Genomic DNA, 27,126 nt, shown 5'->3' with positions numbered 1-27,126 from the left:
TCCCGCGGCCCCCGGCTATATGTGTAGTCCCGCGGCCCCCTCGGCTATATGTGTAGTCCCGCGGCCCCCCGGCTATATGTGTAGTCCCGCGGCCCCCCCCCTCCCGGCTATATGTGTAGTCCCACCGCCCCCCCGGCTATATGTGTAGCCCCACGGCCCCCCAGCTATATGTGTAGCCCCGCGGCCCTCAGGCTATATGTGTAGCCCCACGGCCCCCCGGCTATATGTGTAGCCCCGCGGCCCTCAGGCTATATGTGTAGCCTCGCGGCACCTCGGCTATATGTGTAATCCCGCGGCCCCCGGCTATATGTGTAGTCCCGCGGCCCCCCGGCTATATGTGTAGTCCCGCGCCCCCCCCCCCCTCCCGGCTATATGTGTAGTCCCGCCGCCCCCCGGCTATATGTGTAGTCCCGCGCCCCCCTGGCTATATGTGTAGCCCCACGGCTATATGTGTAGCCCCGCGGCCCTCAGGCTATATGTGTAGCCCCGCGGCCCCTCGGCTATATGTGTAATCCCGCGGCCCCCGGCTATATGTGTAGTCCCGCGGCCCCCGGCTATATGTGTAGTCCCGCCGCCCCCCGGCTATATGTATAGTCCCGCCGCCGCCCCCCGGCTATATGTGTAGTCCCGCCGCCGCCCCCCGGCTATATGTGTAGTCCCGCCGCCCCCTCGGCTATATGTGTAGTCCCGCGGCCCCCCGGCTATATGTGTAGTCTCGCGGCCCCCCGGCTATATGTGTAGCCCCGCGGCCCCCCGGCTATATGTGTAATCCCGCGGCCCCCGGCTATATGTGTAGTCCCGCGGCCCCCCGGCTATATGTGTAGTCCCGCGGCCCCCCCCCCCCCTCCCGGCTATATGTGTAGTCCCACCGCCCCCCCGGCTATATGTGTAGTCCCGCGGCCCCCCGGCTATATGTGTAGCCCCGCGGCCCTCAGGCTATATGTGTAATCCCGCGGCCCCCGACTATATGTGTAGTCCCGCGGCCCCCCGGCTATATGTGTAGTCCCGCGCCCCCCCCCCCCCTCCCGGCTATATGTGTAGTCCCACCGCCCCCCCGGCTATATGTGTAGTCCCGCGGCCCCCCGGCTATATGTGTAGCCCCGCGGCCCTCAGGCTATATGTGTAGCCTCGCGGCCCCTCGGCTATATGTGTAATCCCGCGGCCCCCAACTATATGTGTAGTCCCGCGGCCCCCCGGCTATATGTGTAGTCCCACGGCCCCCCCCCCCCTCCCGGCTATATGTGTAGTCCCGCCGCCCCCCCGGCTATATGTGTAGTCCCGCGGCCCCCCGGCTATATGTGTAGCCCCACGGCCCCCCGGCTATATGTGTAGCCCCGCGGCCCTCAGGCTATATGTGTAGCCCCGCGGCCCCTCGGCTATATGTGTAATCCCGCGGCCCCCGGCTATATGTGTAGTCCCACGGCCCCCTGGCTATATGTGTAGTCCTGCGCCCCCCCCCCCTCCCGGCTATATGTGTAGTCCCGCCGCCCCCCGGCTATATGTGTAGTCCCGCCGCCCCCGGCTATATGTGTAGTCCCGCCGCCCCCCGGCTATATGTGTAGTCCCGCGGCCCCCCGGCTATATGTGTAGCCCCACGGCCCCCCGGCTATATGTGTAGCCCCGCGGCCCTCAGGCTATATGTGTAGCCCCGCGGCCCCTCGGCTATATGTGTAATCCCGCGGCCCCCGGCTATATGTGTAGTCCCACGGCCCCCCGGCTATATGTGTAGTCCTGCGCCCCCCCCCCCCCCCTCCCGGCTATATGTGTAGTCCCCGCCGCCCCCGGCTATATGTGTAGTCCCGCCGCCCCCCGGCTATATGTGTAGCCCCGCGGCCCCCCCCCCCGGCTATATGTGTAGTCCCACGGCCCCCCGGCTATATGTGTAGTCCTGCGCCCCCCCCCGACTATATGTGTAGTCCCGCCCCCCCCCCCCCCCCCCCCGCTATATGTGTAGTCCCGGTCTGCAGTCTGACAGTTTGTACTTCTAGGAAAGATTCAATGTAAGGAATAACTAGTCATCCCGGACAACCCCCGTCTAGCCGGGAGCCCGCGGGCTGCACTCTACCAGCGGCCGGCAGAGGGCGCTGTGCGCTGTGTGCACGCCTGGAGCGCTGACAGTCGGCCCTCTTTCTGGTGTTTTGCAGCTCTCGTTGTCTGCATCCTCAGAGCGGAGGAGGATCCGGCACACGTGCGGACATGGCCGGCAAGGCGAGCTGGGAGTACAGCGGAGACCCGGAGCGGCCGGCGCTGCTGGGTGAGACACATTACGTGGGGGGCAACAGCTTACCATACTTGGGGTGATAAAGTGCGCGATTGTAGCATGGCCACCTACAGCGGGTAGGGGGCAGACTCACCGCCACTGAGGGCCACCTCTGCCTCATGGCTGCCTCCAAGGGGCCGGTTGTTATTGTAAGACTGTATAGTACCGGTGACCCCCGTGGGGGCCGCCGCAGGTGTAACGGGGGGACGCCCGTGGTGGGGGCTGCCGCAGGTGTAACGGGGGGGACGCCCGTGGTGGGGGCTGCCGCAGGTGTAACGGGGGGGACGCCCGTGGTGGGGGCTGCCGCAGGTGTAACGGGGGGGACGCCCGTGGTGGGGGCTGCCGCAGGTGTAACGGGGGGGACGCCCGTGGTGGGGGCTGCCGCAGGTGTAACGGGGGGGACGCCCGTGGTGGGGGCTGCCGCAGGTGTAACGGGGGGGGGGGGGACGCCCGTGGTGGGGGCTGCCGCAGGTGTAACGGGGGGGGGGGTGGGGGGGGGGGGGGGGGGGGACGCCCGTGGTGGTGGTCGCCGCAGGTGTAACGGGGGACGCCCGTGCTGGTACACATGCTCCACGTAGACCACTGGGATTCCCTCCACCGGATTCTGGCGTTGCGCTTACTGCCTGGAGGGCCGGCGGCTTCATCACTGACCGCCCGGCTCTCCATCACAGCCTGCAGACTCTGGCGGACAGACCGTCTCTTGGCCTCGTCGCCCGGTCTCCGGTGACAGCTGTGGTCAGTAGGGCTGACATTACAAACATTTGCGCAGACTCTCCCGTACAGTCGGCGGCGGACGTCCGGTTCTCTGCTTGTTTGGACGGTGTATTTCTGAGGACTGTTTGCCACTCGCCCGGATGTTCCGCTGTTTCTACGGTCACCGATGGCTGGCCCCCTGATCACTTAGCGATAACTGGCAGACATGAAAACTGCTCACACACAGCACTCTCCGGTCTTCGCTGGCAGCCATTGTGTCTCGTATCCCCGAGCAACGACTGCGGCAGAATAACACGTTTTAGATCTCATTTACCAAACCTGTCTATCATGAGACGTCCTTGTTGCCCATAGCAACCAATCACAGCGCAGCTTTCATTTCACCGTAGCAGCTTCAGAGGTGAAAGCTGCGCAGTGATTGGTTGCTATGGTAGACAGGTTTGTCAAATGCAAATTTTTGAGTTCCTGTTGGTATTGATAGCAGCGGTCAGACCCCACCGCTTGGTCCACGGGTGAGATTGTTCTCCCGCCATCCTGTGGAACCCCCGCTTAGGCCGAATTCACACAGCCTTATGCATGTTGGACCCAAGAATCTCAAGCGCAGCAGTCATCGGCCGGCACACAAGCGGCCACTCGTGTCCTGTCCTGTCCGTCTACCCGGACCCACACATTGCAGGACCTATTCTTGTCCATGACCAATCGGTCTTTGTGAAAGATGGCCGCCTAGGCTCTAAGGGGTCGTGTGCTGCTCGTGAAATACAAGGATCTGTTGTACGCGCGTCTGAAGAAGCCCTTAAAGTGGTTTTCCAGGCAGCCGGCATCCACCCGGGTCGGGGCAGAAGCTGCTGATGCTCTGACCTCTGTGTAGGGGCCTCTTGTACCTGCTGGTTGGGGTCCCGTTGACTTCACTGAGAGCTGCGTCGGCCTTGACACAGGGGTTGGAGCAGTGGCTATCACTCTGACCCCGGTGTATCGCAATGGTGTATCCTTGCACCTCCAGTCTCCCGCGGTCTGACACCGGCGGTTTTCTGCTCTTGCGTTATTCTTTTACGCTGCTGTAGTGGCAACACCTTACTGAAATATGGCTGCCAGCCGATCCCTGTTGGCAGCAGCGATGTCTGTTAACCCATTTTTGGATTCAGGGTTTCCTAGGGGGCTTACTCTTTCTGCCATTATACAATGGCACCATCTGCTGGCTAGAGACAGTACTGCGGTATGGACATGCTGGAGAGGCCCCTGACAACAGAGCGGCCAGTAATCTACGATAAGAATACCCTGCCGGACATCTTCTGACATCAGAGCTGTGCAGCCTTCAATCAGAATGTCTTTAGACGTCAGACAGTGGATTGGAAAGGGTTAAACAAAGACAGAATTCCCTGCGGCCGAGCATTCTTCTAGTCCCGGACACAACGTAGAACGCATGAAAGTTACGATACTAAAAAGCAATTTCGAATCCCAACGTCACAGAAGAATGTGGGAGCACAAATTTATAACTATCCTTGATACTTGCAAGACCAGAATGAACCTCAGAGGGGGCTTCTGGCATCAGTGGAGAATATGAGAAATCTGGAGTAGAGATAACAGTCTGGCCTGGTGACCCCCCTAACACCAATTTAGAGACCGTGAAACTTTCACATTCCTTATCAGTGGACTCATTTAGTATTTACTCCTCTACTCATCCTGTTCTGTTACCAAACCTTTTACGGACTAGAATAGGACATGCTACAATCTTTCCATCCCTGCACCCGTCACCTGATTGTCGGGCACTATCTTGATTCTGAGATTTCTGCTCGCTCTCTTTCAGTATTCTGTTCTATCAATCCCATGATACATCAGCACAGCATTACATGATCAGCTACAGCCTGTACCATCTCTGCCTTGTAGGGAGGACAATTTAATTATCATTAAACGTCTGTGCTCATCTAAATAAGCTATAGCCCATACGTATACAGTCAGGAGAATGAGCTGTGATCTCCTCTATTATAACTGTGTGACCATTATCAGTAACTGTGATAGGAGTCTCTGTATTCCCCTCTATGCAGAGCATGTGTGGTAGTATCACATGTGTGGTAGTTATAGAACTATGGTGTAAAATGATGTATTAGTTTAAGAATACATAACCCCAAGTAGATCTGACTGGTCAGAACGGAGATCACATGACCATTTGAAAAGAGAGAGGCCGTGAGTTTGTGATAGAACGGAGTAACTAACCAAGGTAACACTAGCCCACTTACCGTATTTTTCGCTCTATAAGACGCACTTTTTTCCCCTCCGCAGTGGGTGGAAAAGTCAGTGCGTCCTATAGAGCGAACATGCTGAGATCTGACCTGACCGGCAGCTGAAACAGATCGTAAATCCTTCTCACTGAGCTGCCGGCCCTTTGTATACAAACAGGAGAGCAGACGACAGCTGATTGCTGGGGGCGGGGAAACGGCAGGAGAGCAGACGACAGCTGATTGCTGGGGGCGGGGAAACGGCAGGAGAGCAGACGACAGCTGATTGCTGGGGGCGGGGAAACGGCAGGAGAGCAGACGACAGCTGATTGCTGGGGGCGGGGAAACGGCAGGAGAGCAGACGACAGCTGATTGCTGGGGGCGGGGAAACGGCAGGAGAGCAGACGACAGCTGATTGCTGGGGGCGGGGAAACGGCAGGAGAGCAGACGACAGCTGATTGCTGGGGGCGGGGAAACGGCAGGAGAGCAGACGACAGCTGATTGCTGGGGGCGGGGAAACGGCAGGAGAGCAGACGACAGCTGATTGCTGGGGGCGGGGAAACGGCAGGAGAGCAGACGACAGCTGATTGCTGGGGGCGGGGAAACGGCAGGAGAGCAGACGACAGCTGATTGCTGGGGGCGGGGAAACGGCAGGAGAGCAGACGACAGCTGATTGCTGGGGGCGGGGAAACGGCAGGAGAGCAGACGACAGCTGATTGCTGGGGGCGGGGAACCGGCAGGAGAGCAGACGACAGCTGATTGCTGGGGGCGGGGAACCGGCAGGAGAGCAGACGACAGCTGATTGCTGGGGGCGGGGAACCGGCAGGAGAGCAGACGACAGCTGATTGCTGGGGGCGGGGAACCGGCAGGAGAGCAGACGACAGCTGATTGCTGGGGGCGGGGAACCGGCAGGAGAGCAGACGACAGCTGATTGCTGGGGGCGGGGAACCGGCAGGAGAGCAGACGACAGCTGATTGCTGGGGGCGGGGAACCGGCAGGAGAGCAGACGACAGCTGATTGCTGGGGGCGGGGAACCGGCAGGAGAGCAGACGACAGCTGATTGCTGGGGGCGGGGAACCGGCAGGAGAGCAGACGACAGCTGATTGCTGGGGGCGGGGAACCGGCAGGAGAGCAGACGACAGCTGATTGCTGGGGGCGGGGAACCGGCAGGAGAGCAGACGACAGCTGATTGCTGGGGGCGGGGAACCGGCAGGAGAGCAGACGACAGCTGATTGCTGGGGGCGGGGAACCGGCAGGAGAGCCGACGACAGCTGATTGCTGGGGGCGGGGAACCGGCAGGAGAGCCGACGACAGCTGATTGCTGGGGGCGGGGAACCGGCAGGAGAGCCGACGACAGCTGATTGCTGGGGGCGGGGAACCGGCAGGAGAGCCGACGACAGCTGATTGCTGGGGGCGGGGAACCGGCAGGAGAGCCGACGACAGCTGATTGCTGGGGGCGGGGAACCGGCAGGAGAGCCGACGACAGCTGATTGCTGGGGGCGGGGAACCGGCAGGAGAGCCGACGACAGCTGATTGCTGGGGGCGGGGAACCGGCAGGAGAGCCGACGACAGCTGATTGCTGGGGGCGGGGAACCGGCAGGAGAGCCGACGACAGCTGATTGCTGGGGGCGGGGAACCGGCAGGAGAGCCGACGACAGCTGATTGCCGGGGGCGGGGAACCGGCAGGAGAGCAGGGCGGGCCGACGACAGCTGATTGCCGGGGGCGGGGAACCGGCAGGAGAGCAGGGCGGGCCGACGACAGCTGATTGCCGGGGGCGGGGAACCGGCAGGAGAGCAGGGCGGGCCGACGACAGCTGATTGCCGGGGGCGGGGAACCGGCAGGAGAGCAGGGCGGGCCGACGACAGCTGATTGCCGGGGGCGGGGAACCGGCAGGAGAGCAGGGCGGGCCGACGACAGCTGATTGCCGGGGGCGGGGAACCGGCAGGAGAGCAGGGCGGGCCGACGACAGCTGATTGCCGGGGGCGGGGAACCGGCAGGAGAGCCGGGCGGGCCGACGACAGCTGATTGCCGGGGGCGGGGAACCGGCAGGAGAGCCGGGCGGGCCGACGACAGCTGATTGCCGGGGGCGGGGAACCGGCAGGAGAGCCGGGCGGGCCGACGACAGCTGATTGCCGGGGGCGGGGAACCGGCAGGAGAGCCGGGCGGGCCGACGACAGCTGATTGCCGGGGGCGGGGAACCGGCAGGAGAGCCGGGCGGGCCGACGACAGCTGATTGCCGGGGGCGGGGAACCGGCAGGAGAGCCGGGCGGGCCGACGACAGCTGATTGCCGGGGGCGGGGAACCGGCAGGAGAGCCGGGCGGGCCGACGACAGCTGATTGCCGGGGGCGGGGAACCGGCAGGAGAGCCGGGCGGGCCGACGACAGCTGATTGCCGGGGGCGGGGAACCGGCAGGAGAGCCGGGCGGGCCGACGACAGCTGATTGCCGGGGGCGGGGAACCGGCAGGAGAGCAGGGCGGGCCGACGACAGCTGATTGCCGGGGGCGGGGAACCGGCAGGAGAGCAGGGCGGGCCGACGACAGCTGATTGCCGGGGGCGGGGAACCGGCAGGAGAGCAGGGCGGGCCGACGACAGCTGATTGCCGGGGGCGGGGAACCGGCAGGAGAGCAGGGCGGGCCGACGACAGCTGATTGCCGGGGGCGGGGAACCGGCAGGAGAGCAGGGCGGGCCGACGACAGCTGATTGCCGGGGGCGGGGAACCGGCAGGAGAGCAGGGCGGGCCGACGACAGCTGATTGCCGGGGGCGGGGAACCGGCAGGAGAGCAGGGCGGGCCGACGACAGCTGATTGCCGGGGGCGGGGAACCGGCAGGAGAGCAGGGCGGGCCGACGACAGCTGATTGCCGGGGGCGGGGAACCGGCAGGAGAGCAGGGCGGGCCGACGACAGCTGATTGCCGGGGGCGGGGAACCGGCAGGAGAGCAGGGCGGGCCGACGACAGCTGATTGCCGGGGGCGGGGAACCGGCAGGAGAGCAGGGCGGGCCGACGACAGCTGATTGCCGGGGGCGGGGAACCGGCAGGAGAGCAGGGCGGGCCGACGACAGCTGATTGCCGGGGGCGGGGAACCGGCAGGAGAGCAGGGCGGGCCGACGACAGCTGATTGCCGGGGGCGGGGAACCGGCAGGAGAGCAGGGCGGGCCGACGACAGCTGATTGCCGGGGGCGGGGAACCGGCAGGAGAGCAGGGCGGGCCGACGACAGCTGATTGCCGGGGGCGGGGAACCGGCAGGAGAGCAGGGCGGGCCGACGACAGCTGATTGCCGGGGGCGGGGAACCGGCAGGAGAGCAGGGCGGGCCGACGACAGCTGATTGCCGGGGGCGGGGAACCGGCAGGAGAGCAGAGCGGGCCGACGACAGCTGATTGCCGGGGGCGGGGAACCGGCAGGAGAGCAGAGCGGGCCGACGACAGCTGGGGGCGGGGAACCGGCAGGAGAGCAGAGCGGGCCGACGACAGCTGGGGGCGGGGAACCGGCAGGAGAGCAGAGCGGGCCGACGACAGCTGGGGGCGGGGAAATGGCAGGAGAGCAGAGCGGGGGCGGGGAAATGGCAGGAGAGCAGAGCCGGCCGACCTGGGGGCGGGGAAATGGCAGGAGAGCAGAGCGGGCCGACGACAGCTGATTGCTGGGGGAGTAGTGGGGAGCTGTTGTAGGGGCAGACGGCTCCTGCTATGGAGCTGACAGTCTGATATACATTGCAGATACAATCCATAGCAGCGCCCGATGCTCCTAGAAACAGAACTTCTGCTCCCCCTCATCAGTCAGCTGTAGGGGAGATCATGCCATCTCGGTCCATGGTTGCACCCCTATTGGGAAGGACATAAAGCAGAGATCAGAGGACCTGTAGCCGGTGTCATTGCTGCTGCTGGACACCATGACATCTGAGCAAATGGACAACCCTGATCTGTTGGCTACATAGCAGAGGTGGGAGAGAGCTGCATGTATGGTGTATATATTTGTGCCTAGTTATGCACACATTTATACACCATACATAACCATAATGAGAAATGCCATGCAGGATCCTGGGAAGTTGAGTGACAACTAATGGAATCATCATTACATTGTCACTCGGCTCTTTCAGAATCCTGAATGCCAACTGCAGAGTTATGCAAGCATGTATACAACATGCATTGCTATAACTAGTCAAACATGACATTCAGGGCTCCTGGAAAGCTGAGTGATAAGTAATAAGATCACCATTACATTTACACTCAGCTTTCCTGGATTCTGAATGGCAGGTTGACAAGTTTTATATACTTCATTCTGAGTTGGTACTACTGCTCTTTATTCCTCATGTATTACCTGACTAACTGCCTGGTCTGGGGGAGCTCCAAATATTTTTTTCCTCTAAAACCCAGGTGCGTCTTATCATCTGGTGCGTCTTATAAAGCAAAAAATACGGTATATATACTGGGGGGGGCTACATAATGAATGCAAGAAAATCCACCTGAGCGGCCCTTTAAATCCTGATTGCAAAAATAGCCCAAAATACATACATTTCAGTAAAATACATTGCCCGCCAAAGGGGGGTGTAGCCTTTCTTGCACATAATAACTGTTTTGTATTTTTCTGTTTCATTTTTAGTTCAGTTTTCAAATGGGATTATCCAGACTCCAGAAAACGTTAACTTTACGTTGTACAAAAACAAGGATGCCACCAAAAAGCAAAGGATTTTGGTAAGAAATCTCAGTGCAACTAATCCTTCTAATCACATCTACCTGCAAGCTGCCCTCCTCTGCAGACACGATGGAAGTGCCGGATGTCCGCTGTACCGGCTGTGTGCATACAGATCACTGGGGGGTACTTGTTCACCCTTAAGGCCTCTTTCAGACGGGCTACAAAGTCATCGCTACAAAACGCCTGTATGTGAGGCTCATGGTTGCCAATGGGTTCTTTCAGGCTATAAAACATCTCATGTGAAAGAACTAATTGGGAACCATGAGCCTCACATACATGCGTTTTGTAGCCATGTGGATGCGGGCTTAATGAAACTTGTCCGCTACTTTATGCTGCCTTCTTTGTGACAGACGCGCCATTTTAAACAGTGTGTGTTATTAAGGCCTCGTTCACATGGTGACAAAGTCGCGTTGTTGTAATGCTACAAATCGCATGTATGTGAAGCCCGTGCTTTCCTCTGGGTTCCTTCACACATGCGATGTTTTGTAGCATGCAACATCCCGATGCAAAAACCTCACGGGTCCGGCGTTATGCTCGCAACTCATGAGGTTTTGTAGCCCATGTTTCCCTACGGAGCCTTCCTCTCTGTCGCATCACATGAAAATGGAATTTCATGCAACGCAACTTTGATATAGGAAATCTTACTGCCATAGCCATAACCTAAGCCCTAGCTGCAGGAAAGAATGAAAAAAACAGTATACATCACCTAGAAGCGCTGTCAGCTCTGCTGCATCTGTTCCCTGGATCCCTGATACTATTCTTCTTTATCTCTTCTGGCCGGGGTTTAAAAAATACCCACCTCCTGGAAGCGCCGCCTTTGATTGGCTGACGCTTAGCCAATCACAGCCAGTGCTCTATGAATAGCTGGTGATTGGTTCATCGAGTGCTGGCTGTGATTGGCTAAGCGTCAGCCAATCACAGCCAGCGCTTCCAGGAGACAGGGATTTTTCAATCCCTGTCCAGAAGAGATGAAAAGCAGAACTGGGAGGAAGATGGAGCGGAGCTGTGGACAGCGCTACAAAATCACGGTATCACAGCGAGAAGCTGCAGCGATATCGCACGGACCTGCGATGCGATATCACTACAATTGTTCTCGCGTTGACACCGTGTCACCCCTGTGAACAAGGCCTAAAGGTGAGGTGTCAATGCAATGGGATGTGATGGCCGTGTAATTGTACTGCGCACAACTCAAAACTCAGCGCAGTACACTTGTTTGTTCGTTTTGTTTGGGTTTTTTTGTGTGTATATTTCCCACGCCATTGCTTAGTGATGACACACATCCCCGCAGCTCATATCCAGTGTTGTCGCATACGGGTGTGTGTGTGTGTGTGTGTGTGTGTGTGTGTGTGTGTGTGTGTGTGTGTGTGCGCGACAATGGAGAGCAGTGGTCTCCATCTTGCACATATACATGGCAAAATAGAATTACTGCGGGGAAAAAAGCCCCATAAAAAAATGAAAAATACAAACAAAGTCCTATTTGTAGCGTTTGCTATTTGCCTATTGGCTTACAGCTAAAGTTTGGCGGCTGCTACATGCGCACGGTCACCCAACAGGAAACAGTGTTTTTCCTTTAAGGAGGATCCGCCGCAAATTGCACGCATTGAAAAGTTTGTGCTTTTCCTTCACACTCGCCGATGTGAATTGCGTATTCTGCACACGGAGGAAAAAGTGCAGAATGCTCTATTTTCCATTAAAGTCAACCGAGGCCGTCCGACCTGCAGCTCATGTGTAATTAACATTGAGTACGGCCGTAGGTACCTGCGTCATCACTTAGCAATGGGGGGGGGAGTCTGTACTGCGCATGACCGCCCCTGAGCCTCCACGGTCAACGGCATTACAGATAATGCAGGTACGTGGGGGGCACAGCTAGATTTTGCTGCAGCAGATCGCACCCCTTCACTTCGAATTCAATCTGCTGCAGATCCCCACCAAAACCTGCAGCCAATGGGCAGCGTGGGACGCACCTTCTCCGCAGGTGGACATTTTCCGCACTTTGCACTGCAAATCTGCAGTTTAATTTGCAGCAGAATCTACACGTCTTATTGGTCATTGTGCTGCATTCATTCTGCATCACGCAGCGGGGAGGGTTTTGGCGTGGAACTTACAGCGGTTTGCTTTGCAGAAACTGGAAAAAACATTCCCCCCACCCCCCTCTCGTGTCAAAGGGTCCTTGGGGGTCTCACGCAGGCTTTGGTTCATTCCTTCATGCGAGAGCTACAATAACCCATGAGCCGGCCTTATGTGTTTGTCTTTTCTCACCTTACAGACGGCGCAAACGGAGAGGCTGAGTTATGTTGGAAAAAACTTCTCACCTGCAGCTGTGAAGTCCGACTCGCTGTGCAGGTAGGTGCGCAGATAGTCCTTCACACACCACCCGGTAGAAGTAGTCCGTGTTCACACCTTCCACGACAATGAATTTGGCTGCGGATTTCACCCTCGCAATGCCAGGCGCTGGATCCAGAACTAATCCACGGAAGAATTAGGCGTGCGGTGGAGGAAATCTGCAGACACCCTCAGAGCCACGTGGTTTGTCAGCGCCATGTGAATGGGGATTTGTAAAATTCCATTCACTTGTATTGTACTATATTGAAAAATCTACTAGAAATCCGTCGGAGTGACCATGACCATAGCGTGTTCTGCTCCTGCATGTACTACGGGATCAGTGGGTTCGCTCGCATGCGGATATTTTTCCTGTGCATTTCAGTCGTGCAAAAAAAACCTCCGCCGCTTGCTCTATTTTCTTGCCCATTTGCCCTCCTAAAATCCCCATAGAAGTCAATGGCGATGCAAAAATGCGCACGCAGTACGCTAGGGGATAGTAAAATGGTGAAGAATTGCGCAGGAGAAGAAACACATCTGGAGCTCGTTAGAGTAGTCGGCCGTTTCAATGACTGGGAGAATCGCAAGTGCGCACGTTTACAGTAAAATGTGTCGGCGTGCGCTCAACAAAGTAACGTTCCTTTCACAAATCGTGCGAATATACAGGCGCTTGTGTGAAACCCGCCATAGGCTGCCTGCGATATGCCGCCGCGGTGGAGGAGGGTGGGAACACTCACTAAAAGGTCTCCACGATGAGCCTATACTAATGATCGGCTCACCGCAGCACGCCGCCATTTTAATCACAAGAGTGGAAACTCACTATGATTTTCCGTTCGTGTGCAGTAGGCTGAGCTTTCCGTAGTTATCCTATGGAAAGCGTGTCGTGCCAGCTCTGCGTGTGATCTATCGCCGCGGATCACGCAATGACGCCTCGCCCGTGGACAGACAGCCTTGCAGTCCAATCTGACGTGGATCTGAAAGCTGAATTCGCTGCAGAACTCCCAAGACTGAACCTCCTTTATCTTGGGCAGATCTTCATGCGGATCCGCAGGCGGATTTTAGCCAAAGTCAGCTCCTTTTTTGCTACAGCTTCCATGTTTCCTGTATTTACATTGCTGACCCCCTAAGGCCTCCCTCACACAGGGCGTTTTATACAGCGTTTAGCGCTGCCTTTTCAGCCCAGCTGTACAAGACTCCCATTCATTTCAATGGGGCTGCTCACACAGGGCTGAAAACGTAGCGCCTCCCAACGCTGCGCTTTGACAGCGATGCATGTTCTATTTTGGGGCGTTTTCAGCCCTGCGTCGCCCATTGAAATGAATGGGCAGAGGTTTTGGCACTGCTAAAAACTCGGCAACACTTGGTGCCGCGTTTTTGGCAGCGTTAACCGCTCGCCGATTTTCGGGGTGAGGGCTTGTAATAGAAGCCCTACCCCGAAAATCAGTCCCAGCTAGGTAGAGAAAAAAAAAGCAATACTCACCTAGCCGCTGCAGTCTGGGTCGCGGCCCCTGGTCTCTGCCGCTGATCCGGGCTTCCTCGGCACCCAAAAGTCTATTGCCGGAGGCCCCTGGCCTGGATAGAGTGCTGTGATTGGGCATCGAGCAAGCACCGACAACCAATCACAGCCCTTCATTGACTGTCTCAGCCAATCAGAGCTTGCCGGCGCTGATTGGCTGAGACAGTCAATGAAGTGCTGTGATTGGTTATCGGCACACTCGATGCCCAATCACAGCCCTTCATTGATTGTCTCAGCCAATCTCTGATTGGCTGAGACAGTCAATGAAGGGCTGTGATTGGGCATCGAGCAAGCACCGACAACCAATCACAGCCCTCTATCGCCGGAGGCCAGGGGCCCCCGGCAATAGACTTTGGGGCGCCGAGGAAGCCCGGATCAGTGGCAGAGACCAGCGGCCGCGACCCGGACTGCAGCGGCTAGGTGAGTATAGCTTTTTTTTTTTTCTTTTCAGCATTCTTGGCTGCGTTTTCAGCCGAGCTGAAAACGCAGCCAAAACGCTGGCATAAAGTATGCCAGCGCTGCTGAAACGGGGCGGAATCTGCAGTAACGCAGCGTTGAAAAACGCTGCGTTTCTGCAAACGCCCTGTGTGAGGGAGGCCTAAGGGTCCGTTCAGATAAGTAGATTTCTCGTTTGAACAAGCAAAAGACATCGTAGCCTATTTATACCGCAGATACATCGTTGGTCGCTCGGATGAGAAATCGTTGAATCATTCGCTGTATAAGGGGTGAGAACGACTGAACGAACGCTGGTTAAGCTGCACGAGCCAAACGATGGTTTTTAGGACTGCAGATAATGAAAGATGAGCGATTATTGTTCGGTGGTTGGCTGCGTTTACACTGAATGAATTTCATTCGCTTTTTCTCGTTTATTCACCGGAAAGAACTTTACTAATAGCTAAAAATTAAACCTTTATTCATATATATTTAAAAGAGCCGTATGCATATGTACGCAAATAAATTCCCTAATAAAGAAATCCTTGTCCGTGATATACTTGGACAAAATAGTAGTGGTTACCGTAGTTATTTATACAGATAGCCACAGTTTTCTTATACCCACATAGCTGAGGGTGTCAGTAATTGTATAGACCGACACACCCTGTTATGCTAGTAACACTTATAGCTGTCAATTTTACTCTCTTATCACAATCAACCAGTGAAGCAAAATTGTTTAGTATAGATAATGTGTTATAGTTGTTAGACAGCTTGTTCCATACGTGTTTTTCTAGAGTCAAACTTTTCTGCTTCTCAAAAAAGTGGAGCTTTATTCAACTTATTCCATCTATAAATCCATCAACGCGTTTCTATGACACCGAACATACGTGTCATTTCATCAGGATGGAAATTATATCACGTTTGGCTTATTAAAGCCTTTCTGTTATACCTTGAGTTTGTTATTTATGTATGCTCTAGTCCACACTCGGTGGAGTGCAGCTTACTATATTTAAGTTTGTCTTGATATTAAGGCCATACAGTCCGTACTGATAAAGACAGATCAAGATTCAGTGTATCAGCTTACATTCACTAACAGGTGTCAGATCAAAAACTACCTGCAGGTTGTTCCAGCTGATCACTTATTTGTCGTCCTAAAACCCACATTTACGGGGCGTGCACGGATGTAAGTCAATCTTGCTAACACTGTCTGTACTGATAAAGACAGACAACCAGTAAGTGCAACAGCCTATGTTTGCTAAAAGGCATCAAATTGAGAATACCTGCAAGCTCGTTAGGCTGAGCACTACTCTGTCCTCACAACAACAAGCCCACATTTATGGGGCATATAAAGTCAAAAAAGCCCACATTTACGGGGCACATAATGTTCAAAGGCCCACATTTACGGGGCAAAAGAGTCAAAAAGCCCTCATTTACGGGGCATGCAAGAGAGTTGATACTCTAACCCAAAAATGGGCATAGATTACAGCCACGCTGGCCGTGATGTTTATGTAGCAGCCGCCCTGGCCGCAATGAGACAGAGCTGGTCCGTGGGTATACTCCCCTTCCTTTTATATGCGTAGCTCCACCCTTCTTTTTTGGGATTGTCCTTATTGATCCAATTAGCAAGCTGCTTCTTTACACTCCCCCAGCGAAATCCCGCGATATTAGTGACGTCATCACGTTACGACGTCACTCGGCACGCAGCGCAATGCGATCATGTGATTCTTAGAATGTCACATAATACACTCCTTCACCTTATGATAATATTGCCATGGTAGCCAGGATGCCAAACGCTAGCGCATGCGTTCTATTACAGGAGCGGGTGATAGATCATTTGCCCTTATCTTTGGGATGTTATAATAAATTGTTTTTATGACAACATTTGTGGCTTATGTGCCTTACTGTATCGATATTTCCATGCACTTTAGACACCTATATTCTTTTTATATGTACTGTCTGTGAATAGAGAGGGAAGCAGTTATGCTAGGACAATATATCCCAACCGAGATGATGTATAGAGCAATAGTCACTTTTGTCAGCCAGATCAAAATTACATTCCTTGATCTTTATATTTCCAAAACTGAAGATGATCACCTGGAAACCACGATTTTCCGAAAAAAGACAGCGTGAAATACTCTCCTTCACTGGAGTAGCCACCATCCACCATCATTAAAAAGAGGAATTCCAAAAAGTCAGTTCATTAGGGTAAAGCGAAATTGCTCAAATGAAAAAGAATTCAACGCAAAATCTCAAGAAATGCACAAGAGGTTTCTTGATAGAGGCTATCCGGAAAATGTGGAAACAGAGGCCCAGAATCAAGCAAAGCAATCCAATAGAGAAGATCTTCTTGAAGTAAAACCCAAATCAGGAAATGACAAACTGCTCAGAGTGATAAAATCTCAAGATGTGCGGAACATCCTCACTAAATACTGGGACATTCTTAGGAAAGATGTGGATATTAAAGAATTCCTATCAGAAAGGCCCATGATCACCTATAGACGTGGGAGAAATCTTAAGGACCGTTTGGTCCACAGCCACTTACCACAGATATCAATAAATACCTGGTTGTAAAGGGCTCATACCCATGTTCAGGGTGCAAAGCATGTAAATACATCGCTGCAAAACATTCAGAAGCTCTTCAGCGGGCACGGAATACGTTATACAAGATTTCATCAATTGTAGAACAAACGGTGTTGTATATATGGCAACCTGCCCCTGCCCAAGGGATTATATCGGTAAGACGATGCAGCAACTGCGACGTAGAGTACTTCACATGTTGGAACATAAATCGCAATGAACAAACGAGCTTGGCATCACATATCAAAGAGAAACATGGTGGAAATCCTGAGGTAGTAACCTTCTGCGGAATTGAAATGATCAAAAGTAATGGCAGACGAGGAGATGTGGACAGAAAGAATCTGGGTGGATCTTTAGATTGGACTCATGTGCACCCAAAGGATTAAATGAATGTTTATCCTTTGCATCATTTATCTAATCGATTTTGTATATTCATAACTCCTTGTTATCTATTGCCCTAGATGAAAGTCACAAAATATAACATAGGTTAATAACAGCTACCTGATACTGTGAGACATGGGTACCAACGTAATTTAGCATGGGAGTTTTCTGCATCATTGAATCCTTACAACACGCTAATGCCCGATGCAGTATAAACTATCAATATCTCGTGTTGAAACAATCGTTTTACAACAATAGTCCCTTGAGGATCAATTGGTTTATCGGATTCCAGAAGAAGAACCTAATAGTGCGGGATATTCCTACATATGAAGTTGATGGTTAATAACTAGAGATGAGCGAGCGTACTCGGATAAGCACTACTCGCTCGAGTAATTTGCTTTATCCGAGTATCGCTGTGCTCGGGTCTGAAGATTCGGGTGCCGCTGCGGCTGACAGGTGAGTCGCAGCGGGGAGCAGGGGAGAGCGGGCAGGAGAGAAGGAGAGAAAGATCTTACCTCCGTTCCTCCCCGCCCTCCCCTGCAGCTCCGTGCCGGCACCCGAATCTTCAGACCTGAGTACAGCGATACTCGGATAAAGCCAATTACTCGAGCGAGTAGTGCTTATCCGAGTACGCTCGCTCATCTCTATTAATAACATCTATGTGTAATGTGCAAACATGGTTCGCTAACCCCAAAAAACTAGATGATAAAATAAAGAGCTAACTGTATGATGCAGTGCAATTAATATATTAAAATAAAATAAAAACAAAAACTACCTACATGATGGAATGTAAATTAACCGATAATCCATATTTGAAAAACATCTGACAAACGCCGTAATTCATTCTAGTCCCAAGAATGATATAAACTGACTATATGAAAACTGAATGTCTTTTGCCTGATTCAAAAATGTCATTATGATGCGAATCATCAGATAGCAATGTGGCTAAAATGATGGGAAATGAATGAATTTCATCTTCAAATAAATTAAGTACAAAACAAAAATAAGAGAAACAATAATACTTACCTTTTGAATGGATGATTATAAGAAGTGATCTGAAATGTGTCTGGCTGACAAAATTGACTATTGCTCTATACATCATCTCGGTTGGGATATATTGTCCTAGCATAACTGCTTCCCTCTCTATTCACAGACAGTACATATAAAAAGAACATAGGTGTCTAAAGTGCATGGAAATATCGATACAATAAGGCACATAAGCCATAAAGGTTGTCATAAAAACAATTTATTATAACATCCCAAAGATAAGGGCAAATGATCTATCACCCGCTCCTGTAATAGAACGCATGCGCTAGCGTTTGGCATCCTGGCTACCATGGCAATATTATCATAAGGTGAAGGAGAGTATCATGTGACATTCTAAGAATCCCATGATTGCATTGCGCTGCGTGCCGAGTGACGTCGTAACGTGATGACGTCACTAATATCGCGGGATTTCGCTGGGGGAGTGTAAAGAAGCAGCTTGCTAATTGGATCAATAAGGACAATCCCAAAAAAGAAGGGTGGAGCTACGCATATAAAAGGAAGGGGAGTATACCCACGGACCAGCTCTGTCTCATTGCGGCCAGGGTGGCTGCTACATAAACATCACGGCCAGCGTGGCTGTAATCTATGCCCATTTTTGGGTTAGAGTATCAACTCTCTTCCTTCCCCCGTAAATGAGGGCTTTTTGACTCTCTTGCCCGTAAATGTGGGCCTTTGAACATTATATGCCCCGTAAATGTGGGCTTTTTTGACTTTATATGCCCCATAAATGTGGGCTTGTTGTTGTGAGGACAGATTAGTGCTCAGCCTAACGAGCTTGCAGGTATTCTCAATTTGATGCCTTTTAGCAAACATAGGCTGTTGCACTTACTTGTTGTCTGTCTTTATCAGTACAGACAGTGTTAGCAAGATTGACTTACATCCGTGCACGCCCCGTAAATGTGGGTTTTATGAGGATAAATAAGTGATCAGCTGAAACAACCTGCAGGTAGTTTTGGATTTGACACCTGTTAGTGAATGTAAGCAGATACACCGAATCTTGATCTGTCTTTATCAGTACGGACTGTATGGCCTTAATATCAAGACGAACTCAAATATAGTAAGCTGCACTCCACCGAGTGTGGACTGGAGCATACATAAATAACAAACTCAAGGTATAACAGAAAGGCTTTAATAAGCCAAACGTGATATAATTTCCATCCTGATGAAATGACACGTATGTTCGGTGTCATAGAAACGCGTTGATGGATTTATAGATGGAATAAGTTGAATAAAGCTCCACTTTTTTGAGAAGCAGAAAAGTTTGACTCTAGAAAAATCAGTATCGAACAAGCTTTCTAACAACTACAACACATTATCTATACTAAACAATTTTGCTTCACTGGTTGATTGTGATGAGAGTAAAATTGACAGCTATAAGTGTTACTAGCATAACAGGGTGTGTCGGTCTATACAATTACTGACACCCTCAGCTATGTGGGTATAAGAAAACTGTGGCTATCTGTATAAATAACTACGGTAACCACTACTATTTTGTCCAAGTATATCACGGACAAGGGTTTTTTTATTAGGGAGTTTATTTGCGTACATATGCCTACGGCTCTTTTAAATATATATGAATAAAGGTTTAATTTTTAGCTATTAGTAAAGTTCTTTCCGGTGAATAATTGTCATAGTTTAAAAGAACTTATAGGCCACTGGGACTTCTAGCTTTTTCTCGTTTAAACTATTTTTTTGAAGGATCATTTTTCCGTGTAAAAGGGCCTTAATTGTTGGTGACTTGAACGCGGCAGATCTGAATTGGTTGATATATAATAATTTTTTAGATATATATATATATTTTTTTTATTGCAGGTATTTTGTTGGTGTATTAAATAAAGAAACTGGGAAGATGCGAGTGTATGATGCCGAGCAAATCCGCATGCAGCCGCTGATGGAGAACAGCCGTACTGGTGAGACGCATTCAGCAAGCTGCAAACATGAGATATATATTATATTATATTATCATACATATACACTGATGTATGTTTGTGTTTGGTGACAGAAGCAGTGGATGAAGATGAAGACACCGCAGAGCAGCCCAACACATCCTACAGAGAAAAGGTGAGCAATAGTTTTGGCATCAACTCTAAGAAACTTTTCATACTTTCCCTCTTGTAACGTTTTGAATATCCGCCTCTTACACCTCGGATGACGGGTCATTTCCATTAGCTTCTTTCTGGAAGTCCGCCAGCAGTGATGTTCAGTAGATCTTCATCTCTTACAGTCCTTATGTAAAAGGTTTACCTCCTCGGTAATATTGGTGATTGGGATTATTACAACCAACCTCTTCATATATGGACCGATCTGGTAACTCCAAGTCGCATACAGGGCAGCTATATTGGTTGACACTTTTTGTGCCCCCCCCCCTCCCTGTTGTATTGCTTATGTAATAGTGAAGTTGTAGTCATTTAACCCCTTAAGGATAGTCTTTCCTTCTGCGAGTTGTAGTTTTCAATGGGACTGTATAATGTACTAAAAAAACATTTAAAATAATTCTATGGAGTGAAATGGGGGAAAAAAAACACGATTCAATCAGCTTTTTATTTTTAGGTTTTTAAAAAAAAAAATTTTTATGGGCTCAGCTGCTGTAATGAAGCCTTTGAGCACAGAGATGCTGCAGCTTTTTGCAAGTGATCTATATTACGACTGACGCGTTGCGTTGCTATAGGCCAACTAACAGTCCGCTGTGAAGAGAATTGCATAAAGTGCTGAAGCCGCCCGTCTCTGTAATATAGGCGCTACGTTCATGACTGGTTTTTGTTGGCTAGGTTGACGCTCTGATTGAGTCCTTTGGAACGAACAAGCAGAAACGGGCTTTGTCTTCACGAAAGCTAAACGAAGTCGGCAGTGATGTTATAAGTAAAGAAATTGTAAAAGCGGCTGAAATGATCATCGAGTCCAAGGGAACAGCAGGCAAGTACTAATCTGCACTCATTTACCTAAATGGTTATTCCCAACTCGCACATTTATGGCCTATCCACAAGTTGCACCACTGTTTTCATAACTCTCTTAGAAGTGAGTGGAGCGAGCCCGGCACTTGCATCTCTCCATGCATCCTCCATCTGGGCGTAGTGCCGGTCACCCACCTCATCACGCAAATTGGGTGACCCCAGTTCTGTATTTCTGATATCGCTGATGCTACAGTGATTAGTGGATGGGGTAAATCTGGTACAAACAAGGATAGGTGTCCCTTGGCAACAGCAGTCTGGCTCAGGGATGACACTGATCCTAGCTGTCAACCACTTAGATGCCAGGGTCAGCACTGACCACAACATTTAAATGGCTTGTTAAAGGGTCAGGCTCTCTCTCCACCTACCCTTCCTGCGGAAGGGTAGGTGAAGAGAGAGCATCACTCCGGGGAAGAAGTGATCCTCCTGCCACAGCTGTCAGCAGGGAGACCTCGTGATGCTGCCGACCATCCCATCATTATAATTTATATTTATACTTTTTTTTTTTCTCAAGTAGTGCAACAAATTTCAGCGGTGTGCCACCCAGACTTCATTCACACATTGCAGCTGTGGCCAGTATTTTAAAGCTAAAATCAGGAGTTGGACACACAGAAGAGAAGTCTAAATCTTTCCATTATTAGGGATCCGGTACTGACGTATAATACTGACCACGTCAGCAGTCTGTGAACGAGGCCTTATACTGATTGTTTAGTGGTTTTGCAAAAGTTTTGAAACTTTCCGGGGCAGAACCAGAGAGGAGTCTGGTGAAGTTCATATATATTCGTGTATGCACACTCCACCCTGATGCTAATTGGCAGGTCCCTTTGTATGCATAGTAACCATGGAGGGACCAACCAATCAGCATCTGCAAAGAGGAGGAGGGTGGGGGGAGTGTGCATATGTGAATATTAGAGATGAGTGCGCATACTCGCTAAGGACAATTGCTCGATCGAGCATTGTCCTTAGCGAGTATCTCCCCGCTCAGCAGAGAAGGTTCGGGTGCCGGCGCGGCTGACAGGTGAATTGCGGCAGTGAGCGGGGGGAGAGAGATCTCCCCTCCGTTCCTCCCCGCTCTCCTCCGCTGCTCCCTGCCGGCAGCTGAACCTTTTGTCTCCCGCGGGCAGGTACTCGCTAAGGGCAATGCTCGCTCAAGCAATTGCCCTTAGCGAGTATGCTCGCTCATCACTAGTGAATATACATGGGCTTCATTGAACTCCAGTCCGGCCCTGCAATGTTTCAAAAGTAAGATTTGCAAAACCACTAAACCAATTGATATAAGTAACAGCTGAAATCAGTGCATCTACCACTTGTATATGGTGCTCGGCAGCTAGTAGGACCTGACGGGCTCCCTATAAGATATGTGCATACTGTAAGTGCTATTCAGATTGTGACTAATGTAATCCATATATCATTCTTACAGAACTGATGCAAGAAGCGAGGGACCGGAAGGAGGAGGAGTTCTGTTCACAATTCTTGCCTCCATGTAACTCTAGTGCAGAAAATCAAGAGAGCGTTTACGATTTCCACACTCGTATCCTTCAACAAAAAACTCAGTCGTGGGTGTATCGTCTGTCAGCGGTGATTGTGGCGCTGAGATTGCATGGCAATGGCATGGGCAATCCATATTGACAATATTAAGCACAAGGTTTATTATGGAGGATATAATATATACACACACACTGGGGAAGTGTTCTTGAGTGAAGATCTTGATTTCCAACACACACATTTTCCTGAAGAATAGTGGGAGAAACTTATTGCCTCAATGTTTTTTTTTTTTTGTTTTTTTTTCCTCTGGATCAACAAGGGAGGTGGAAATGGGCTTAACTAGATGGATGTTGTCTCCCTTCAGCCGAACATACTATGTAATATTAGTGCCACTTGGGCTGCCTGCAGAAGGGCGGAAATCCCGCCGCTGGAAGCCTGCATAGGATTGCATTAACAAACGCAATCCTATGCAGACGGCCGCAGTTTGACCGCGCGAAATCTGGCGCGGCAAACAAACCATGGCATGCTCTATTTCTGTGCGTGGCTTGCAGAGACGTCACTCGCTGGCTCCGGTCTGCGCATTCGCTGGCTAGCCGGCACATGAAAGAGCCGGGGGCGCGGGTGAGTACGCGCTGCTCTCTGCAGGCGCTCGGGTCGGGTCCTGCGGCGAGAATTCTCGCTGCTGCATCCGACCTGGCCGTCTGCAGGCGGCCTTGCTCTACCAGTGCAGAAGATGTAACAATGTGCACAATATGCTGCTGAATGTACATAACGTAGAAGCTTTTGTAGCCGGATGGTGTGCGTTTAATGGCCGCCGTACCTTCAACAAACTGCATAAATTAATAGTATAAATGAGTAGAAACAACCCTGTAATATGTTAGAGAAAAATGTCTCCTTCTCCACTTATGCCCCCTCCACCCCTTCCACATCATCCCGCCTTCTGCACTGATCACTCATTAAATACGGCTAAGGTATGTCTCGGCTAAAGGGCCATTTACATGTAACCACTGTCCCGCCAAATTGGTTTGATTTAACAAAAGTGCGCGATCATCGTTACATCTAAATGCAAAGCATCATGTGGTGTTTGTTTGCCACTTAGTTTCAGGCTGCATAAAAACCATTGCTGGTTCGCTCACTTCTAGCTGCGTCTAAACGCTCCCCGCTCCGTGTATCACATAGCACTGTGCGATACTCAGCGGTGATCTGCCTGTCTAAACAACTGCTAATAACTAGAGTGACGTCACCCGCTCCCGCACAGCGTTTCGCCGACAGTCGTCCCGTGTTAATGGGGCATTACTCACAGCCCCTGTAGAATTTGAGAGGAGGAGGTGGCAGGGAGAGAAGGCAGCAGCTGGTATCGACTCAACAGCTCAGGGAATAGACAGACTCTGAGATACAAGTCATATAATGGGCAGAAGTAATGTTATTCCCCGTGTACATGCAGGGCAGCTTATTGTGACATGACAGGTAGTCTTCAGTGCGGTATACAATTATTTGTGGATACTTGTTCTTAACTTTTGGTAAGTTCTCCCTCATGCGGAGTATAACGCTCTGGAAAAGGTCGCCGCTGCCTTTAAGAATATCACCATGGAGGAGCTGCAGGAGAAGATGGCGAATAAACAGTAAGCTAACTTACTCCTTTCCTAGTACGACCTTCTTGTATCTGCCATATTGGTGCAAAGAAGGAAGGGCTTTATTAATGTAGACACATGCAAAGCTTGCAGTTCAGATACCCATCCCCCACGGCGGAGCTGATACATGTTAGGGCCACGTTCACACATCGGTATTTGTAAGCCAGAAGCAGAACCTGCACAGAGAAACGTATATGGAAGGCTTTGCATCTGGTCTCTGTTTTGGAGCAACTCCTGGTTTAGACTTACAAGTACTGCCCTGCGACTGACCCAAGTCCCTCTGTGGACCGTAGAGCGAAAACCAACCATCGTTCAGTGTAAACGCAGCCAACGGTTGAACGCCAAGCGAAAAAATGTTTGCTTTTGTTCATTGTATGCAGTCATAAAAATCATCGTTGGTTCGTTCCAATATTCCGCTTAAATACCGCTCGTTCTCAGTCATTTATACAGTGAACGGGAACGATTTCTGGTTTGAACACGCCAATGATGTGTCTGCTGTATAAACAGGCCGCATGAACGATCTCTGAGTCTGTGTTAGAGAAAACACACCAAAAAGCAGTTATTTGACACGTACTTCTGTAGAATCAGTCAATTGACTGTCTGGGGGTTCTTGGCTCCTCTAGATCATCGCCAGGTCAGGTATATAGGCTGACAGCATACCTGATCTTTGTTTCCTCGGACGGCGTCCCTGCTTGCTTACTTCCCTTCTGTCAAAAAAAAAAATGCATGCTCAGCTAAGATGGAATCTGCAATTGCCATTTCCAGAGAAGTGGAGATAACGTATATCTGGCTTTGCCTTTTTTTCCTCCTTCTAGACATTGTTCTTATGTACTGCAAGAACTTGCGGAGCTTAAGCATGCAAAGGATATAGACAAGCAAGCCCGCGCTCTGTGGTATGTGGACGCTCTGATACACATCAGCAAGCTTAAAGTTGTGAAAGTGAAAGGTGAGCTCCCGCTTTTATGTTTGGTGTAAATGTAGCAGCCTGAATGTATCGCCTTTGTCTTCAGCTGTGCAGCTTAAAGGGGATTCACAGGAGAATTCTATTGATGATCTAGTCTCTGGAACCTAGCTGATCGTCGGCACCACAATACAGAGTGGTCGGAGCAGCACTGAGGGTTAGCACCCGCTCAGCTGATCGGCCGGGGTCTCAAGCAGTGGACCCCAGGCAATCAACTATTGATGACCCATGCTGACAATAGGTCATCAATAGTATCTGGAAAAAAAACCCCTTTTTAGGAGTTTGCATTATGTCACCTTTTGCGCACACAACTGACATGCACCCTGTTTACCGAAGATGGGCACCAGTTATAATCTTGCTAAATATATGACCGATTTGAAGAAGATGCATCTATGAGGTGTGGCTGAATAGTTCAGTGGTTGCTCCAATTTATTTCCCACTACCACCAATGATTTCTCTTTTTATTGGTGTTTCATGTGCTTACACCATGTTAATAACTTTTGGCTAAATCTGTACCAAAATAAACTTCTTTTTTTTTTCTCCCCTTGCAAAAGCGTTTTTCTGAACTCCTTAGTGACGGAGCCAAACTTTGGAAATCTGACATGTCACTTTAACATATCATAACTCCGTAAAGGCTCTGCATATCCAAGTAATTCTGAAATAGTTTTTTCGCCACATGTTGTACTTCATTTAGGTGGTAAAAAGACCAATAGAATTTGTATATATTAAAAGCGCAAAAATTGGGAACATTTTGAAAATATTTTTCATTTTCAACTGTAATATCTCAAATATGTGCAAACATACTGTACAAATTTTTGTGTATGTATATGTATGTACACACACACACACACACACACACACACATATTTCCATCTGTTTACTTTATTCTGGACGCACGTTTGACAAACTTTAGGTGTTTGTTTTTTTTTTAACCATTTGGGAGGCGTACAAATTTAACATTGCTTATCAACATTTTGAGGAACACTTTTTAGCGGGGAAGGATATTATAGGTTATAAATCTTAGGTTAATTATTAATCCGGGGATACAGGCAGGTAGGAACTATTAGGGGTTGATCCAGGGAACAGTCTGATTGCCATTAGGGAGTCGGGAAGGATTTTTTTCCCCAAAAGGGCTAATTGGCTTCTGCCCTTGGGTTTTTTTGCCGTCCTCTGGATCAACACAGGAGGATAGACAGGCTGGACTAGATGGACATTGTCTTCATTCAGCCTTACATACTATGTTACTATATTTTCCTACACCAAGCCAAGATTGCAAAGGCTCATAGGTGTCAGAATGATAGAGACCCCCACAAATGACCCCATTTTAAAAACTACACCCCTTAATGTATTTACTGAGGAGGTCAGGAGTACTTTGACCCCACAGGTTTTTTTTTTTAGGATTTAATGTAATTTAGAGGAGAGGGGGGGGGGGGGGGGGATCATATTTTTGCAAATGTCATTTTAAAGACATATTTTTTTTCTATAGTGCACATGAAAATGAGGATTTACACCCCCAAATAGATACCCCTGTTTGTCTGGTGTTCAGAAACATACCCTTTGTGGCCCTAATCTTATGTCTGTATGCACAATGGGGCCCAAAATGAAAGAAGCAAGCGGTGGCTTTCAGAACAGACATTTTGCTTGAAGGCGTTTTAGGCCCCATTGCCCACTTGTAGAGCCCTTGAGTGGCCAAAACGATGGAGAACCCCCACAAATGACCCCATTTTGAAAACTTGACCCCTTAACGAATACATCTAGGGGTGTGCTGCGCATTTGACCCCACAGTTTTTGAATGAATCTAAGCAAAGCAGAAGGAAAAAAAATTACAATTTTCATTTTTTGGCAGTTGTTTTTTTTTTTGTACATACATAACCAAGACTTTCACCCCAAAATGGATACCCCTGTTTGTCCCGTGTTCATAAACATACCCATTGTGGCCCTAATATTATGTCTGT

The 27,126-nt window shown here is 50.8% G+C and overlaps 1 protein-coding gene across 2 annotated transcripts in view; it reads left to right on the top strand.

The window, feature by feature from the left end:
- Positions 1–2,123: 2,123 nt before the first annotated feature.
- Positions 2,124–27,126, top strand: part of POLR1E (RNA polymerase I subunit E) — a 31,666-nt gene continuing 6,663 nt past the window's right edge. The window contains exons 1-9 of one of the 2 annotated variants that reach the window (XM_066604454.1): positions 2,124–2,254; positions 9,782–9,873; positions 12,141–12,217; positions 19,959–20,056; positions 20,152–20,207; positions 20,915–21,059; positions 22,515–22,625; positions 24,105–24,201; positions 25,026–25,156. In XM_066604454.1, the coding sequence (XP_066460551.1) occupies positions 2,197–2,254; positions 9,782–9,873; positions 12,141–12,217; positions 19,959–20,056; positions 20,152–20,207; positions 20,915–21,059; positions 22,515–22,625; positions 24,105–24,201; positions 25,026–25,156 (865 nt within the window). In that variant the 5' untranslated portion in view covers positions 2,124–2,196. Of the gene's footprint in view, positions 2,255–9,781; positions 9,874–12,140; positions 12,218–19,958; positions 20,057–20,148; positions 20,208–20,914; positions 21,060–22,514; positions 22,626–24,104; positions 24,202–25,025; positions 25,157–27,126 lie in introns of both variants that reach the window. The other variant, XM_066604453.1, reaches the window with a different exon arrangement.

This window comes from Eleutherodactylus coqui, chromosome 5 (assembly GCF_035609145.1).
Source record: "Eleutherodactylus coqui strain aEleCoq1 chromosome 5, aEleCoq1.hap1, whole genome shotgun sequence".
Classification (NCBI taxonomy): domain Eukaryota; kingdom Metazoa; phylum Chordata; class Amphibia; order Anura; family Eleutherodactylidae; genus Eleutherodactylus; species Eleutherodactylus coqui.
Note: the sequence above shows the minus strand (reverse complement) of the source record. Positions and strands in the feature narration are given on the sequence as shown.